This window comes from Indicator indicator, chromosome 25, assembly GCF_027791375.1.
Source record: "Indicator indicator isolate 239-I01 chromosome 25, UM_Iind_1.1, whole genome shotgun sequence".
Taxonomy (NCBI): domain Eukaryota; kingdom Metazoa; phylum Chordata; class Aves; order Piciformes; family Indicatoridae; genus Indicator; species Indicator indicator.
This window is the reverse complement of record NC_072034.1, coordinates 6,097,602-6,115,248: the sequence shown is the minus strand read 5'-3', so window position 1 is coordinate 6,115,248 and position 17,647 is coordinate 6,097,602. Positions and strand designations below refer to the sequence as shown.

At 36.2% G+C, this 17,647-nt stretch overlaps 1 protein-coding gene across 2 annotated transcripts in view; it reads left to right on the top strand.

Annotated features, from left to right (window-relative positions):
* Positions 1-17,647, top strand: part of PRDM5 (PR/SET domain 5) — a 55,979-nt gene that overhangs the window by 14,794 nt on the left and 23,538 nt on the right. For both annotated transcript variants that reach the window (XM_054392410.1, XM_054392409.1), the window contains exons 5-12: positions 313-487; positions 1,338-1,459; positions 3,774-3,853; positions 8,515-8,599; positions 9,847-10,004; positions 15,003-15,096; positions 16,707-16,867; positions 17,219-17,312. In XM_054392410.1, the coding sequence (XP_054248385.1) occupies positions 313-487; positions 1,338-1,459; positions 3,774-3,853; positions 8,515-8,599; positions 9,847-10,004; positions 15,003-15,096; positions 16,707-16,867; positions 17,219-17,312 (969 nt within the window). The remainder of the gene's footprint in view (positions 1-312; positions 488-1,337; positions 1,460-3,773; positions 3,854-8,514; positions 8,600-9,846; positions 10,005-15,002; positions 15,097-16,706; positions 16,868-17,218; positions 17,313-17,647) is intronic.

Sequence of the window (17,647 nt, the reverse complement as noted above, 5' to 3'; positions counted from 1 at the left end):
AAACTGTTCAGCCAATCCTAGTGTAAGGTGTCTAAGAAAAGGTATGTGACCTGACCTGGGTAGTGAATTCTCAGCGTCTTTATCAAAGTAGAGGCAGCCTGGATGACTAATTTAATCACACTTGATAGTTTGCATTCAATTTCTGTAATGCTGATGATAATCCACTGACTGTCTATAATCCATTCAGAGACAACGTCTTTTGTGAATTTTGTGATGACATTTTACATAACATGTTTCTGGAAGAATGTCTTAATGTAACCACAATACTCCCTGAAAACCAGTCCTTTACTGTTTTCACCTTCAATCATGCAGATCCTCTCACCTGTAAGGAGGACCATGCATGCCCAAACTGTGAGTCCAGTTTTTCTAGCCAGGAGATTTTAGCTGAACATCTTCAGACTTTGCACCAAAAACCCAGTGAGGAAAAGGAATTTAAGTGCCAAAACTGTGGAAAGAAATTCCCTGTCAAACAAGCTCTACAAAGACAGTGAGTAGAAACAGTAGTGGGTTTTTTTAGGGATCCTTTAGATCAATTTCATTCAGTCGTTTACTTCTCATAGTTTAAACTTCAATTTGTATGCCTATATATTTGTACCCTTACCCTGTACATTAGTCTTTAAATGTATTTGTAAATTTCTTGTACTTGTTGGAGGCTTCAATTTGGATGGCAAAAATGTCACTAATTTTTTATTTTTTAAAAATCATATATGGTAGACTGTTTGGTGAAGAACCATTTGTCTCCATCAGTGGACTACTCAGTAGTCCTGACTCTTGTGTTTATGCAGTTGACTATACTGACTAAATTTTGTGAAGTTTCGTACATGAAATAGATTACTTATATATAGCTCTACAAATCTTTAAGTAGATATGTTTTTAGCTACTGCAAACCTGTGTTCTAAGTTGTAAAATGTTTACCTTACTTTGTTTTTAATTTTTTTAAATTTATTTTTTTAGTGTACTGCAGTGCACAGAGAATATCGGCCCTGGAGACTCCTCAAGAAGTTTTCAGTGCTCTGTTTGCAATACGTCTTTCAGCTCAGAATCGAGGTTTCGTGTCTGAGTTACTGGACTGCTGTCATATCATTGCTGGCCTCCCTTTGCATGTTAGCTTTCAAGCTTGCTAGTGTCTGTGAATGCTAACAGTGAAAGAAGTCAAATGATTTCATTCCTGTTTGCTGTAAGTAATGCATGAGGTGGCCTTGAAACTGCAGTGCAGCATGCGTTCAGCTCAGAGTACTTGTTGTGTGTCTGGTTTCTGTAGATACTGCTTGATCAGTTGCCTTTTGTGTTTTGTTTTTTTTTTGTTTGTTTGTTTCTTTACTGGTTATCCCATATAGTTATGAACAGCACAAGGAGGCATGCAGAGGGGATGCCAGATTCGTTTGCAAGGCAGATAGCTGTGGCAAGAGATTCAAGAGTAAGGATGCTCTGAAAAAACATAAAGAAAATGTTCACAGTGGTAAGGAAGAGTTTAACTGTTTCTTCAGAACACTACCTCCCTCTCTCCTAACATGTTCCTAGCCTTAAATTTGCAAATCAGAATAAATATTTGTCCTTGGTGTCTTTCCTTTAATGGATTCATTTGTATAAAAAAGAAAATTAAGAAGTAACTAACTGAAAGAGTGACTCTTTCTCCTCCCGCAGGGAGAAATTGCATATACCAGATGAATCATTAGTCTGCTGCATAGGAATCTAGGGAAGTTTAAACTAGGCAAATAATAGATAAAGCAAAAAAGAGTTCATTAGTAGGGAAAACTAACCACTAGAATGAACTGCTACAGAAAGTGGTGAGTTCTTGATCTTTTAGTCTTTTCAGGACACAATGGTTATGTCTTTCTTGAAGACATGCTTCACAAATGATTAGGCCTGGTGAGGGTATTGCATAAAATTCCATAGCCTCTGTTGTGCAGGAAGCCAGACTAGATGATCCACTAGTCCTGTTGGGCCCTAGTGTTTTTAAATCTGTGCTCTGTGAGTCAGTGGTTTCCAGTCAAACTTCACTCTATCTTCTTGAAAGGGCAAAATACTGCTCTTGGGTTCACAATGTAGATCTTGGTTCTCCCTGTCTGTCCCCTTTCAATGTCAGTATGTGTAGGGACAGCAAAATACCAAAGTACAAAGAAAATAGTCTTCAGTTGATGATGACAGAACTAAGAGGCTTTGTAAGATTTTCATTATGCGAAATCTCTTTCTTCTGCCAAAGTCTGTAAAAGTATAGAAACCCTTCCATAATGATTCTTATAAAAGATAGTCCTGTCTTTTCAGTATCAGTAAGAATTTCTTTTCATCCATGAGCATTTTTATGTTTATGCTTAGCTTTCATCAGTTGTAGTGGTATGCGAATTCCATAGTTCTCTGGAATGGACATTTCAGACTTGGCTGAGAGTAGATGTCTCAAGGATATTTTTGCTCTGCCTGCATAATGAGCAGAGCTTTTATTTTGCTACTTGAGTGTCATAGAAATCAAAACCAGTGTCAGTGCGGGAATGGAAATAAACTACCACTGTTGAGGGACACTTCTGGAATTTCTTCCTGCCTTGTGTTACCTGGAGGCAAGGGAAAGTAAAAAGGATTGTTACATGTGTTGCCCATTATGCAAAGCTATGAACAGATACCACCTTCTTTTCCTCTGAAGAAGTCTCATTATTATTCTTGTAAGCTGAAGTACTAAATGTATTCCTGTATTTGTGTATATCACTGTATATAAATACTTACAAGCTTTATTACACCAAATGCATATGATATTAAGTACTTTTTTTATACTGTAAGTATTGAACCATTCACTGATTGGGGGTTGGACTTGATGATCTTTGAAGGTCCCTTCCAACCCCTAACATCCTATGAGGTACATTGTAGTAGGAAAAACCAATGTAATATGAATTCTTTCAGATGGCAAGATCAGGAAGGATACAGGGTGCTGAGAGAATCTGAAAAATTGGGCTGGAAGCCATAAAATTAGTTAGTTTATGATCCATACTTCCTCTGTGCTCAACTAAGCAGTACTCCCCTCTTTTGTTCTGTGTCCATTCTTTGTAGTGTTCAATGTAATGTTAACATTTTTTACATCAACCAGGGTATATCTTTCAACATATACACAAACAATTAGGTTTGTGTTTTCTAATTAAATACATTTGTAGGTTACTAAAATGGATTTCAAAAGGTAAATAACAGATAAAACCAGTTAAGTATTTTGATTTTTTTAAAGGATCTGTGAAAAGGGAAGGAAAAGAAATCTGGTAGCAGACCTGTAGCTTAATTTGTAGTTTACATTTTAGAGGAGATTTGCTAATACGATTTTCCTGTTATGCACAGCTAAAGTCTATTAATGATGATAGTAGAATGTTTAATTCCTTCTGAATAAATAAAAATGGGAAATGGTGCTTTTGACTTCAGTTTGGGATCTGTTTTTATCATTGCTCCATGAACTCCTGTGTTGACTTCTGGAAGAAATCAACTGTTCAGTTATAAAGCAAGTTGTTCTTGCTTGTTAATGGTGCTCTTCATATTGGCTTGGTGATGTGTGATAACATATATTTTGAAGGTTTTTTTTTCTTTATTGTTCTAGTTGTATTGATTTACATTCCATCAGTAACTGGTTTGCTGGACACCCGCAGAGAACTTCTGATATGGAACACTTTGAAGATGGGATACGAATGTAAAAATCTGCTGTCAGTCAAATGACCTGTGAAAAGTCACAGACTCAGTGGAAATATTTAGGTTCTTTCTTAGCACTTCCATTTTAAGATGGTGGTGGTATTTTGTTTGTGTTTCAGGAAATTCTAGGAAGAAGCTGATGTGTTCAGTATGCAGTAAGAAATGTTCCTCGGCAACAAATCTCCAAGAGCATCGAAAGGTCAGTAAGATGAAGGCTAACCCACAGCAGGCTTTGACTTCACTAAGATGTGAGACTGTGGTGCTTAGGTCACTTGAAAGCTGCTGGTATGCAAACCTTTGGGTAGTCTCTTTTATGGTTACAAAACCAAATGTATTTATTGTGGATATTTATTTTTGCAATCACAATATACTAGACCAGAAATCTTCCTAAATTTTTAATGCATCTTTTACCAAATAACAAAGATGTTTGTGCTTGTATCATTTATGCATTTCAACATTAAGTCAAAGTTGCCAGCTGTTCATCATTCTTAAATGCTAAGATAAATGTAAAAGTATGTTATGTAATGATAAGATACAAACCATAAAATAGTTTTGTGAGCCTTCAGTTTCTGTACAAAATGCAATCCATCTTCCTTACTGCTCTGTGACATACCAGTAAGGGTGTTATTTATAATCTAGTTATGCAGTAGTAAACAAATTCCTTCCTCAAAGAGAGATTTTTAATCTCGTGTTTATGCATGTCATCTTTTATAACCAGAACAGGAGGGGTTAACACTTAGAAAATCATCTACTGGAAATGAGGGGGTTCATATAGAAATACAGATGGGCTATGAATATGAGATTCTAAATCCATTATACCCAAAGGAAGTCCCTGCAAGATTAATTTGATAAATCACTAAAACTCAGGAGATTCTGTTTTTACAAAAAGCTACATTTTACTGTTTATCAGATTAAGTGTAAGTCTTCAATAATGTCCTGGTTATAACCTGAATCCATTGAGGACACAGATTCTGTCAATTAAAATATGTTGATGCAAAGGAAATGGCAAGGCCCCTCCTTTTTAATTTGTTTTGTATGTATTAATATGCTCTGCATTTCTTGTCTAACAGCACTATACTTTGTTACTCCTCAGACTAAATCATGGTATGCCTTGCCACATTTAATAACAATAAAAACACACATTAGTGTGCCTTATGTTGTCCCTGAAAATGCAAATATTATGGTTAGTGTGTCTATTGCAGTAAAATATTTGGTTTGTTTCAGTAGGTGTGATTCTGTGATACCATGACACACACAACAAACTTTTCAGGTAGTATTGATGGTAGGTCAGTTGAACACTTAATCATTTTAAGAATCACCATGAAGATTTTGTGCAGCAAACTTTTATTTGCTGTTCTTGATTGTCTGCTCTTTTGGGAAATCCAGAAAATAGACATTTTAGATTCATGCCTTCTGTTTGTGTGAGTTACTTTGCTTTTGTAGGAAATGGAGTGGGATCCATCACCAATACTGCCAAAAATACTCAGGCAGGCAATGAGGAAATGAAAAACATAAAAAAGTAATAAGTGAAACAGGCAGGAGAAGAGATTTTTTTTTTCCCCTCCTTTCGATGTAAAGAAATAAAATTGAAGAAAGGTAAAGTATAGGAAAACAGAGAGAAATGTGGAGAAAGGGGATATCCTGGTTTCACTGAGAGAATCTTAGGCTAGCCATGGGCTGCAGGCTGTTAGCAGTTGTGAATCAGCCAGGGCAGCTAACAGATTTGCCACCAGATCAGGAACCTCACGCTCAGTGTAAAAGGGGAAGTTTTCTGAGGACAGAGGATCTTGTTCTGCCTTGGGTTTGCTCATCATCCTGTTCTGGAGAACAGGTAAAGACGGTGGCTGTAGGGAAATTTAAATTATCAGTTTATTCTCTGAAGTCATGATCATTCAGGTCTGTAGCTTTCATACCATCTTTGACTTAAACCCAGTTTTATCTTTAGATATCCTGCAGATTGCTTGTTTCTTGAATGTGCTGTTGTCATCTTCTGTACCTTAGTCTACTTGTTTTCCAGACTGTTGCTTGTATCGTGCTAATTTTTGGTGGCACAGCCTTTTTTGTGTGTTTTGTTTATCTCAATACATTCAAGGAAATGCAGGGCTGGAAAAGCCCTGCTTTATTGTATAGAGGGGAATAAGCATGTACCTAAATCGTCCTAGATATGCAGTCTCATCTCTGAAAAGCTCTACTAAAGAAAATTCTTCCACCTTCATTGATGTCTTATTTGTATTCTTGACTTCTGGCATTAGTGCCATCAGCATTTCTGAATGCATTCATTAGTACAGTGTTTGTTTATTTCTGATGTCCTACTTAAAGTCTTCTTTACTGCAAATTTAATTAATTAATTGCTCTTTGTCTTAGCTGAGAGAATGCCAAGAAAAATTCACAACTCTTGTTTTGTAACAATTAGCATATTGCAGACTTGTCATGAACTCCATTTGCATTTCCTAGGCTGTACAATTACAACGACTTTTCTTCATGCATCTGTTTTTCCAAACTACTTCTAGTAAGCTTTTTTTTTTCCCCCCTGTGGATAATGTTTTGCACCTGCGTGCTTCTAGAAGTCAGATGCCCAGACAAGAAGAGTGACAATGCTTACTTGAGCCCTTGGTACTGCCAGATGCAGTGGAATGATTGTCATAAATCTATTAATACAGAGAATATCTCTGTATTACATTTCAGAATGGCAGTGCTTTCTAATAGCAGCGTCAATCTCATTATCCATACGTGGTTTGGAATTAATTATGTTTTCTGTAATAGTGTTATGTAAACTGTTGGTCATCATGTAGCATTTGTGCGTTTGATTTCTCCTTCCTAGATATTGAGTGTTCTGGAGCTTTATCACAGTGTGGAAATCATTTTGGATTCTGATCTTGTCTTCCTTAGTAATTACAGCAAAATTAATTAAACTCCCAGGAAACACAACTTAGGAAATGCTATACAGGATCTTGCAGAAGACTAAGTAACAGAATTTAAAAGTTTGTTGTCAAGTCTTTCTGCAGTTTGTGATGTCTACAGCCAGAGCAAATGAAACACCATCTGAAGGATGTTCTGAATTATATTCTGAAATTTTAAGTAAAATGCAAAATTTGATCATTCAGTAGTGATGACAGTGAGCATTGAGGCAGATTCTTGGTAAAGGATTCCTTTTGTAGCTCTGAATATAAGGCCTTCAGTTTTGGATTTGAATAGCTCACAGGAGCTTAAACTTGAAAGTGAGCATATATGTGTGAATAGCACAGGCTGCCAGGCCACACTACTGAGGCCTGCATGCAAGTCTGTGTCTTATTCTTTTCTAAAGAATTTCTTGAAGAGCGTCAGCTATAAAAATATATTTGATAGCTGTAGCTGTTTAACGCACATGCACGGAAGTCTCTGTTTCGATGCAAATGTGTTCACTGAGACTGTTCATTAAACAATGCTTATAAGTTGAAATTGGATGTTTGTGGAGTGTTAAAGCACAGACTGGATTCTGATGTATTAAATATTATGTTTAAGAAAACCTTACAAGATATTTCAAATAATCTGGGTTCTGTTAGCACTTGGTTGCAGAATTGTGTAAACTGCAGTCAGTAATTTAAGTAAATATTTAGATCTTTTGGGAAAGGGTAGAGTACTAGATTGTGTGTGCCTTTGAGAGAAATTAATCTGAAATGCAGCTGGGTAAGCAGAATGTTTAGAATGAATGATCTTCATTGAGCTTACCACCTGATTTTGTTTTGTTAAGCATCACTCTCCAAAGTATGCAAGTTTGCAGAGATTGTAGGAAATGGAATAACCACCTTTTAGTTTATTAAAACGTGTGATTTCCTCTAAAGTTAGTTTGAGTAGCAGCATAGAAATATAGTAAGGCAGAATATGAATGGAGCATCTTTTTTGGTTTTTGGGTTTGTTTTAAGTGGAAGTCTTAGCTGAGCTTATTTCTGTCCACAAATGTTTTCCATTAGACTATTGTATTGAACCTTTGATATTTGTTATGTTTAACTGCTAGATTCTCCTGCAGAAAGTCTCTCGAGTTCTCCAAAAGAGCTTTATGAAATATAATCTCTGCCCAAAGGTTTTGCTGTCTGAGGCTGCAGTTCCAAAATGCAGTGCAGCTAGGTTGAGGAGAAGCTGCCAAGGACAAAGGGTAGTGCAGAGTAGAAGGTGAACGGTAATCCTGACAGGTTGAGAACAGCGTATGTGTTGTGATTTTGGGGAACAACAAATAACAAAGATTTTAATTATAATTTTTTTTAGTTAGCAGAACTTGCAGATTTCAACTGCCTCTTCTATTTTTCCAGCATCCTTGGTGATGTTATGTGCTCTCATGTTAAAAATCCTGCTAATTGTTACCATGTTAACACTTCAGAGATGCTGCTGCTCCTCTACTGTCTTGCCTCTAAAGCTTAAAAGAAACAGTCCTGAAAGAGTTTGGTAGTACTTGTAATTTTTTTTTAATCTTAGAGCAATTATGAAGTTATTTTTACTTCTGTCTCATTGACTAGAGGAAATATCTGAAAATAACTGAAAAGATAATATGCATTTGTATGTGGCTTGTTTTTTTTTTTTTTTTTTTTTTTAAAGCTTTCATAATAATGATATTTTAAATTGATCTTTTATTGCAAATTTGCAGAACTTGTTTCTCTAAATATAGCTTTGGTGATAATTTTTAGCTTGGAATATATGAGTATTTCTTTTTTTGAGAGATGTTGTTCACCATGGGACTGGAAAGCAGGAAATCACAGAATATTCATGAGTTATTAGTACAGCTACTGGCTAAGAAGTAGTTATGGTCTGTTAGAGAATTTCTGTGTATGTAAGATGTGTGATCATGTTTCAGACATATTTAATTATCATTAAACACTCATTTTTCAGGTCCATGAGATCTTTGAGTGTCAGGAATGTGACAAGAAATTTATTTCAGCTAACCAGCTAAAACGCCACATGATAACTCATTCAGGTAATGTACAAAAATAACACAAAGGTGTGTATGTATATCTTTATATTTATTTAATATATATTGAGTTTTACCTGAATTAGTTTCGTATAGAAGGCTGGATGAATTCTGTGTTGTCCTGAGCTTTTCAAGCAAGTCTGAGGTTCCAAGGAAACCATCTAAGCTATCCTTTCAAAACCTTTCAGAAACTCAACTGTAAGGCTATAGCTGTCTTCCAATTGCTGATTTGTCAAGTTATTTTGTCATGCCAGCTGGGGTAGATGATGTCAGTTAGCTGGGATTAAGTAAAAGATTGTCCCTTGGTTTATGAGAAGGTGAAGAATTAGTGGCTGAAATTCCATGTTGAAAAGGATTGCAGCTGGGGTATGCTTATCAGACAGACTGGTGTTAAAAAGGGAAACATGAATTCATGTATTAGTGGACTCATGCATGTGGTTTCCAGTCATAGGAAAGCAGTTCATATTCCACACCATTTCATAGACCACACGTAAGTGTTTCATTCTGCCAGAACAAGAGGTCACTGTGAGCAGGGAGTGTCTTTAGAGTTGGCAGTATGACACAAATTGGCTCTGCCAGGATGTCTGATCACTGCTATATAGGATTTCTCTGTCTTTGACCAGTGATTAGAAGTATCAGCCAACACAATGGGATTGCAAACATTTTATCAAATCCATTAGCATTTTAAAAAATGTAGATTTTTGCAGCTGCACAGGCTTATATCTGAACTATTTTCTTGGTATCAGTCCATACCAAAAGCTCATTTCTTGTAATGTAATCTAGGCTTCCTAGCTTTCTTTTGACACTTTTGGATAAGGATTAATGTAGTTAAGTTGCAGTCACCAGTTAAGGCTTTTTTGCATAGGAACTTTTGGTTTGGGAAGCTAGTATGTATGTTTTTAATTAAGTTTTAAAACATTTAAACTGTCATGCCCTTTTTCACATTTGTAATCTGGAAACAGTCTTCCTTTTTGAAGTCATTCTCTTTTGATTTAAGCTAATTAATCAGAATTTAGTTTTAGCAATGATTATTGCAAAGAATGTGCCAATTTCTTGAGATACACCATGGCTCATCTTTTGTAAAGTGACTTAACTGTCTAACATAAAGGGCATTAGATGTCTTTCTAATTGGTTTAATCTTAATTGGGTTGACTTAATTGCAAAAATCTCTCTGAGGAGATGACTGTCTCTGCCTTTCATCTTCTCCCCCTGTATAAACAGGAGATTAAATGTCCCCCACTCATTTTCTGCAGAAAAACGCCCCTACACCTGCGAGGTTTGCAATAAGTCCTTCAAACGACTTGATCAAGTGACTGCACACAAAATAATACACAGTGAAGATAAACCTTATAAATGCAAGCTTTGTGGAAAGGGATTTGCCCACAGAAATGTTTACAAGAATCACAAGAAGGTAAAGCACTCTGCTGTTGTTGTTTACAGGTCTGCCAGCCTCAGATTTGCAGGTTTTTTTCCTTTAAGTGGTTCATCACTAAGCTCTGACATGCTTATAAACATGGGATTAAAGTTCTGGGGAATGGTTTTGTTTTTCTTTTTTTAGTATTCTTTGTTATATCCAAATTTTCAAATAGTATCCAAATACTAAATTAATTCTAATCAAAAGAAAATACATGGAAGATAAAGCACAAGTAAATCACAGTGACATAGTTAAAAGCATCAAATAAATCCCCATTTTGCCTTTTCTTAAACATTAAGTTATCAAGGTAAAGTTACTGATTAAAAAAAAAATCCTCAGATTTTTTGTTCTTTAAAAAATAAAAAATAAAACTAAGTGTAGTCTTGTTACAATCATTGATGGACTTAGTGGCAGATGCTTTCAAACTATACTATATTTACACAGGGTAGTGTTCACACATTGAAACAATAAGAAGAACCTGAAAAATAGGCTTATGAAGGGATGCTTTACTTCTGTTCATTTAAGCTCAAATCTGCTTGGCCTAATTTCTATAATGCCTGTCATTATTTTTAACCTGGAGTTGTATTTTTAATGTTAAGGCTGTATCCATGAATGATGTTTCAGAATTACAAGACTCTAAAAGAGAAACAAAGACAAAAATTACCACTGTGGGTTTGTGCCCAAGTAGAACCATTTGCTCTTTCTTTCTTTCTTTACATTTTTTAAATACTACCGCTTCCTTTTCCCTTTTTGGTGAAACTGATATACCCATACTTACAAGTCTTTCACAGTTTGGCTCATGTTTTATGCCATCTGGGAATTTGGCACAGGATCTTTGTACCATCTCTTTCACTTTAAGCTATAAATCATATAAGAGTAATAATAATGCTTCTCACAGGATGAAATGGTGTTGACTGTCTAAAATAGAAAGCATGCAGAAGCGTGCTGAAGGATAAGATTACCTCCCATGTATGCTGTGATTATCTTACGTTTTAGACTTTAAGAAAATGGGGCAAAATCTCACAAATAAGATATATTCTAAGGAAAATGTATAAATTACTATCTGGAAAAATACTTCTATATCTTAAAGAAACATGAAATTATTTAAATTAATTTGTGGATCATGACTGGCAGGGAGTTTGGACTGAAAATGGACTTGAGGATTATCAATGAGTAAACACTTTGACCTAATTTTCTGTTTAAAGCAGCAGCAGCACCACTAGCATAAGCAAGGATTAGAAGCTCCACTTAATGGGAAAAATATTAAAATTTAGGCAGATTTAATGAGTCTCTAATTTTGACAGAATTCCTTAAAGCATATTGGAATACTTAGTTCCTGGATTTGTTTGCACATAGTATTGGCTGAAGATAACCCTGTCCTATAATGCAAGAGACTTATTCCTGTGTATACACATAGTTTACCCAAACAGCTGTGAATATTCAGCCATACACATTTAGGTCTTTAATTTTGCTTGCTAAGTGCAGACGTGAGCACAAGAGACAGGAGACTGATGTAAGTCTCCTGAGTTTCCTTTTGTTAGACGTGCCTCTCTCCACTGAGTAAACAGCATAAACAAGAAGAAGGAGTAGATACAGAGAACAGTGTGGATATGTATGCACAACACCAGTTGTAAAGGATGTTGTAGTTTGGGATGCCAAAATAGTTCAAAGTGGTGTGATTTTGGAAGAGCTGCACTGCTGAGGGTTTTTAGTGATTCTTTAGGTGTGTATTCCTTTAAGACATCCTCTTATGTCTAATTTTCTTCTGGAGGGAGAAAAGTTGGGCTGCGTTTATTCTCTGAATAACTTACTGAGTTTAGGGTGCAGTTACTGTACTAGTAGCAGGGAGCTTAGAAACCTGCAGTAGAAATGATGGGTAGAGTAGTTAAAATCAACAGCATTTAAAGAGAAAACATGCTTTCAAGTTTGTGTTTTACAGCAGAGCTCTACGGGCTTTTTATTTATAGTAAGAAACAGCATACATAAGCATTTTCTGCCTTTGAATTCTTGTTTTGTGCTTTGGATGAAAACTTGTTACTGTTGTTTCTATGATTCCTTTATGGGGGTTATTTGATACTTCCAACACAAAATTAGATTAGAATAGAAATGGCTCCCACAATATGTGCTTTTAATCTTATTTCGCTTGTGGATACATGTTGGGTCATTTCAAAGGTGCAGAAGGAGGTTAGTTCCTTACTTTTCTTTGGGAGATAAGTCAGTGGAGTTGCTGAGAGCGTATTTGCTGTATTCAGCAGAGCATTCTGATGTGAACCCTAACTTACTGTGCCCTTATAGCTAGAGATCTGAGTGACAGGAACGGTTGGTCTTCCTGTGGTAACTCTCTAATGTGCCACTTCTGCATACAAGTACTACACTGCTCTGTCTAGGCATGTACAAGCTTGCTTTGTCACTTGCTTGAGATGTCAGCGCTGGGAAGTGTTACATGATGTGGAACTAGCTCAGATGTCTTGAAAAAGCTCAGACTATGTGATTAAGTGATCATATGAAGAATACAGTTCTGGTTTTGTGACAGGGGAAGGGAATAGCATCTGAAATTAAGAGGCACATGTAGTATTGAGTTGTGCTGCGGAGAAAAGTAGTCACCTTTCATCCAGGTTAGATTAGTTGAAGGTGCCATATAATGCAGATTAATTCCATACATAAGAAAGTGAAGTGTGGGGTTTTTTCCCCTCTATTCCCTTGTTGATGTGTATAGATCATGAGTTCAGAGAACAAAACATGAGGATATGAATTTGAGCAGAAATAGGTCAGCAGACCCAGGATTTTAAAGGGTTTATGGTTAATCCATGTTTATTTGGTCCTGGAGAGCATAATGAATTGAAACAACTCTATTCCCTCAGTTTCTCTCTTGGGAAGTCTCCTTGGGCTGGGTTTAAGTCTCCCCAAATGCTATCTTAGGAAAGGCTGCCATGAAATGTTCTGTAAGAGCCCATCCTCAGTTGATTTGATCATGCGGCGGTCCCCTGCTCTTATTGAATGGAAACCATCTTTGATCTGGAACCTATTAGTAGGACAAAAAAAACCCAACAAACTAGTTCTAATACTGTATTTTATGTTTGTTTGGGAGACTGCCTCTCCTCATTAAGAATTACATGGGTTTTTGTACAGACCTAGCTTGTTTCTAGACCATTCACAAAGGAGGCAGGTGATCTGTCTACCCTTACATGTGGATATGCCTAACTAGGTGTTTTTCTTTGTAGTGAAGTTAAGATGCACAGTATACTACTTGTATTTTGACTAGGAAAACTGTCAAATTGATGCTATGAAGGAGTTCTGTACAAATCACTGTGCTTTTCAGAAATATCACTCAACTGGTGAGTGTTCTAAAACAGGGCATGTTTTAAACAAACAACATGAATTTTGCGCTTGTGACAGGTGCCAGATTGACAGCCCTAGAGACTGAACCCTTCTATTTATCCACAGAACAGGTACAGCACAGACAGCAGCACTGCGAGCTTCCCCACAGTGTCTCGTCAATATGTCTCAACCCTGTTCTGGAGGAGCCACCTATTGAGGTGAGAAGGTAGTTCAGTCTCTTAATGTCCTGTCAATCTTTGGCCTGACTGCTGAGTCTGCCAAGCAGGGTGTCCACTAATGCAAACTATGATATAAGCTTGTAGAAGCTGTACTGGAACATTGAGTAGACTCTGTGATGTGTGGTATGTTGCACACATTTGATGGTGCTCCAGTTGCCTTTTTGCTTGAAGTGACACAGGCTGAAGTGAAAGGATTAACTTTGAATCCAAAGCCTCTATACAATATTGCAGGCACTCCAACGTTTTGGGAGTGTTGTTACACAAGAAGACAGTCTAGGTTTGATTCCCCTCAGTCAACATCTAAATAATTATGCTGACTTCTCACAGTTCATTTTTCCTCTGTAGGTTAAGGGATAGCTATAAATGTCATGTGGTATTATGAATAGCAAAAATAGATTATATGAATACATACTGTGCTAATATTTACCATTAGTCTAAAAAATAACTCACCTATCTAATTTTGTGCATACAATAACACATTTACTGTCCATCCCCTTTTCCTCTTGGTGCTGTAGCTTCTGCTTAAGGTCCTTTTGAGCTTCTGCTTAAGGTCCAAAGTTCAGACACTCGATCCTTTAAAAACTTGCTTTCCTCTGCAAAAACAGTAGGAAATTGGTAGATAACTAATTGTATGAATTAATTTCCTCTCTACGGTGGGACAGCACTTAGTAATATTGAGAAACAGGGAAGGTGCTTTGAAAGGTGCAGAAGTACAATGAAGCTGTTTCCCAAGCTCCAGAAAAGAAATCTGCTTCAGCAGCTCTGCAGTTTGAGAGAATCATCCAAGCTTACAGTTAGCCTTTTATTTTACTTATAGCTTTGAAGCCTTTTCTCAACTGTCACAAAATTTTCCAGAGAAAAAAAAATCTTGATATTGATACTTCTATGTTATGCCTTTTTTTTTCTTTTTTTTCTTTCAATACAAGAAGCTGAAGCAAGGATATGCAAGACTAGCTTTGTGATTTTGGAAGTTCTCTTTGTCAAATTTTAGATACTGTCACAAGATAATCAGATCAGTTTGATAGTAAAACTTAGAAAAAGGGATTTGTGTAAATGCATTTAATTTTAATATTTTATTCATATTAGTAAGTACTTAAGGCCATTGTCAGTACTGCTGAAGCAATGCAACTGAGCTTTTAAGTTTGTGGGGTTTTGGTGATTTTTTTTTTTTTCTTGGTTATTCCGTATTTTTGTTCCTGTTCACATGCATCCCTCATGTAACACTTCTGAGGACTGGGAAGGTACATGTACTCAGTAGCTGCTATGCTGACTTTCAGCATTCTGGATAATGATTGTTTTAATTGTTCATCCCCTGATACTTCAAATTGCTATGATATCCTCTCCTAAATCTAGTCTAGAAAATTAGCCATAATTACTGTAATGACAGCTAATTGTTTTCTCTGAGCCTTTCCTCTGACATGTTGTCCTTCATCTGTAGACCCATTCTGAAGAGAGACCATTCCAGTGTGAGGAATGCAAAGCTTTGTTCCGAACCCCATTCTCTCTACAAAGGCATCTGTTAATCCATAACAGTAAGTAATTAAGTCAGAAGAAAAAGAACTTCCTCAGCTCTCACATTTGACTGAGAAAAACAGATATTGGGCACCTTGCTCCAATATGCAACTTGCTATATTAAATTAGTATTAAGATTCAACTCTAACCCCAGGGAGTTAGAAGATTCAGAACCAAATTCAAACCTTGTCTTTAAATGCACTGAAATCCAAATATGCTGTAGAAAATCTAGTAATGATTTGTGGTCTTATGACAAGAGATTTATTTTTGTATTAACTGTGATAGTGTTACCTGCATTTTAAGATAGAAGAATTCAAGGCAGAATTAACTTGCTGACTTGCTTAGTTTTTGTTAGATAATCTGGTTTAGAGCTTGAAACTGAGATTGTCTTGCCTGTGCCAGCCCAGGCTAATGTTTCCTACCTCTGGCCTAGAACTTGTAGCTTAGATGACAGTACTTCAATTTGGACAGTATTTACATTGGTATAATTAAGAAAACCCCAAACCTTTTTTTTTTTTTGTTAATTCTGTACAACAGTGTTTTTGTTAGATGATTTATTATACTGGCATGTTCAGTTTATTCTTTGAAAGATAAAAGCTTTTACAGTTTCACAAAGCATTTAATTTCATAAAATCTTTTTATTAAAAATTATGGGGAGAGTGAAGCTAAAAACCTGTTCGGTAATGTATTTGCAGAATATCCAAAAGCAGTAGTTCATAGTATGTAAAATAGGGCCTGGCAAAGGTCTCTCTAAAAAATGTACACTTTGAAGAAGATGTGAGATCAGGAAATCTGAGTTAGGGTTGTGATTGTTGGCAGCTTTAGCTGTTCTTGAACCATCGGAAGTAAATATTAAATATATCAGACAACTGCAGTGGCACAGACATTGTCTAGTCCATCTTGATGCAAAAGGAGATGTCTTTCTGAAGGACAGAGTAGGTGTATGAAGGTGATAACTATCTTACCTAAAACTGTCTATAGAATGAGTCAAAGCCTTAAACCAAAAATATTCAGTGTTTTTTTACTAATCACAGGGAAGACTTTTAAATCATCCCCTGCTCCCCCCTTACTTCAGGAGAAAAAACCTTAACAGGGAGGCCTTAATACAGCAGAATATAAGTAAAGCTTTATAGTGCATCTCTGTTGTCTGTAGAGTTCTATAAAAGAAGTGTTGACAGACCAATATCAAAGTGAAAGTCATTACTAAGATGAACTGAAAAATAAACAGTTTTCAGTTGAAGAGTGTGATTATAACAAGGGTCTCTGCTGTTGTCTGAGAAGAGCTTGTATTCTCAGTGAAGAAATGTGGAACTCTTCCCTTCATGACCTAACTGTGAGACTGATAAGTTGTGCTACCATGATAATGAGTTTCTCATGTTTGAAATAACTCAGAAGAATTATTCACCTTTAGCTATAGAGTTGAATCTCACATTTCTGGCTATGAAATTGTCATGACTACTTCTTTCATTACCCAATCACATTTTTACCTGATGTGATGTTCCTTTAATTTCTATTCTCAGGACCCAGCTTTTCATTTGTCTTTACTACATTTATTTAATTTTTCTGAAACAATTTGCGTTAGTGTATTTCCACAAAAATCTTGTATCTTTAAACCTTGTTTCTCTATAAGGTGAGAGGACCTTCAAGTGTGATCACTGTGATGCTACTTTCAAAAGAAAGGACACATTAAATGTTCATATTCAAGTTGTACATGATGGACATAAGAAATACAAGTGTGATCTCTGTGACAAAGCATTTGTAACACCATCAGTCCTGAAGAGTCACAAAAAAGTGAGTAGAATTAGTTCTGTCATATTCGTTCCTTCTGTGTCCTTAAGGTTGTGACTAAACAGAAAATTCCCAGATACTTGTGCATTCCTGGCTTTTCAGTAGAAAGCCATGATGATGATGCTTAACATCATAAAATACCTACTGCAATAGTGTGATTATTGGCGGTGTGTGGAATCTGCAGTGGGTGCACATGTATCAGCATAGTGTACCTGCTCCAGCATGATGTGTGTGTGTCAGAATGGGACTTCCTACACTGTTCTCACCATACTCAATACAGTGAAATACTCCGTATTTCCCTTCTGTTAAGGCAGTGTCAGAGCTTTCATTCTTGTCTTTTCCCACCCTACGTAGACTCACACAGGTGAAAAAGAAAAGATTTGCCCATACTGTGGACAGAAGTTTGCAAGCAATGGAACACTGAGAGTCCACATTCGAAGCCATACAGGTACAGTGTTGTTTATTGCAATGAACACAGCAGATTTCTAAATATGTAAAAAGTATCTTCAAGTATGTCCACAATTTGTACAAACAGAAATGGAAATATTCAGGTGGACTTAACACAGCATCTTTTTCATAAATTTTTACCTGCTTAATGTGTAAAACCAGATTCTACTCTCAACTGTTATGTATGAATGTGTGTTATGTATGCATATGTGTGTATATATATAAAAAAATATTTCTATGTATATAGTTCATTCATCTCTGTGGTTACTGAGGTGTTTTGAAAATCTGATTTCATATTAATATAACTTTTGACCTTACCATAACCTGCATGTTACC